We start from the raw sequence: 1,020 nt of genomic DNA, 5'->3' as shown, positions 1-1,020 counted from the left end.
GGAAAACCAAAAGAAAAGCAAGTTTCCGTGCAGCCTGCAGTGTGCCAGGGTCAGGGTGCTAGGGTGGATGATTTCAGAGCCAGAGACGGTCAGTCCAAAGTCACTTCATCTCCTCAGGGGATACCAAAAGTGGAATATGTGAAAGGGAGGACTGAGAACTCTGGCACAGGCCTGAATTCAATCAAGAGCATCTATAGTGCAGATGACCTTAGGCAATTAGATCTGCAAAATGTGAGACCATCTGCTGGAGGCTCTTCTTCATTGAGGTCCCCCTCAGTTCAGCAGGAGCAGCTGGAAGGACAGGAGATCCAGCGCACTTTCATCGAGGTGAAGCTTTCCTCCTCTTCCTCTTCCTCCTCCTCCTCTGCCTCATCCTCACCAGCATCATTTTTGCAGCTGCCATTGCTGGAGAAAACAGAAGAGACAAACACAGAAGTGTCTCAGCTGACTGAGGAGATGGGGACCGTGCAGTATTTCTCAAAAGTGGATACCGCCGGAGACAGAAATCTCTGTTGCTTGTCGAAACCTGTGACAAGAACTTACTCGATGCCGGCCCAGTTGTCTGGTCACTTGAGGGAGGACTGCCATGTTGCAGAGGTTCATCCCATGCAAGGCCCCCAGGGCCACGCTGCAGAGGAGAAATACCCCCAAGTGGCGACGGGGATGTTAAAGATGGTCCATCTTAACCTGCCAAATGGCCATAGTGGGAAGGAGCAGGCATACACCTCTAAAAGCACCCAGAGGCTCCATGACACGTCCCCCTCAGCCAGTGGCATTAGCTGCCCTGCTACTGACAAGCTGAGGAGCTTCAGGAGAAATTACTACTACTATGAACTGAACTGGCCGCATGAACCTACCTCATCCTTCTCTGTCAAACAGAGGATCAAGTCCTTTGAAAACCTGGCAAATTTCGACCGGCCCATCGTCAAGGCCATCGATATACACTCGGCCGCGAGGTCGCCCCTCACCAGAAGGTCGTGCGGTGGGATGGCCACCGCAGCCAGCCCCGCTGAGACGCCG

At 53.0% G+C, this 1,020-nt stretch overlaps 1 protein-coding gene across 1 annotated transcript in view; it reads left to right on the top strand.

Annotated features, from left to right (window-relative positions):
- PDZD2 (PDZ domain containing 2) overlaps window positions 1-1,020 on the top strand; it is a 149,335-nt gene that overhangs the window by 132,965 nt on the left and 15,350 nt on the right. The window contains exon 20 of the mRNA XM_035902745.1: window positions 1-1,008. This exon is cut by the window's left edge and continues 4 nt beyond it. Coding sequence (XP_035758638.1) covers window positions 1-1,008 — 1,008 coding nt within the window. The remainder of the gene's footprint in view (window positions 1,009-1,020) is intronic.

This window comes from Egretta garzetta, unplaced genomic scaffold (genome assembly GCF_000687185.1).
Source record: "Egretta garzetta isolate BGI_Z169 unplaced genomic scaffold, ASM68718v1 scaffold59, whole genome shotgun sequence".
Taxonomy (NCBI): domain Eukaryota; kingdom Metazoa; phylum Chordata; class Aves; order Pelecaniformes; family Ardeidae; genus Egretta; species Egretta garzetta.
Note: the sequence above shows the minus strand (reverse complement) of the source record. Positions and strands in the feature narration are given on the sequence as shown.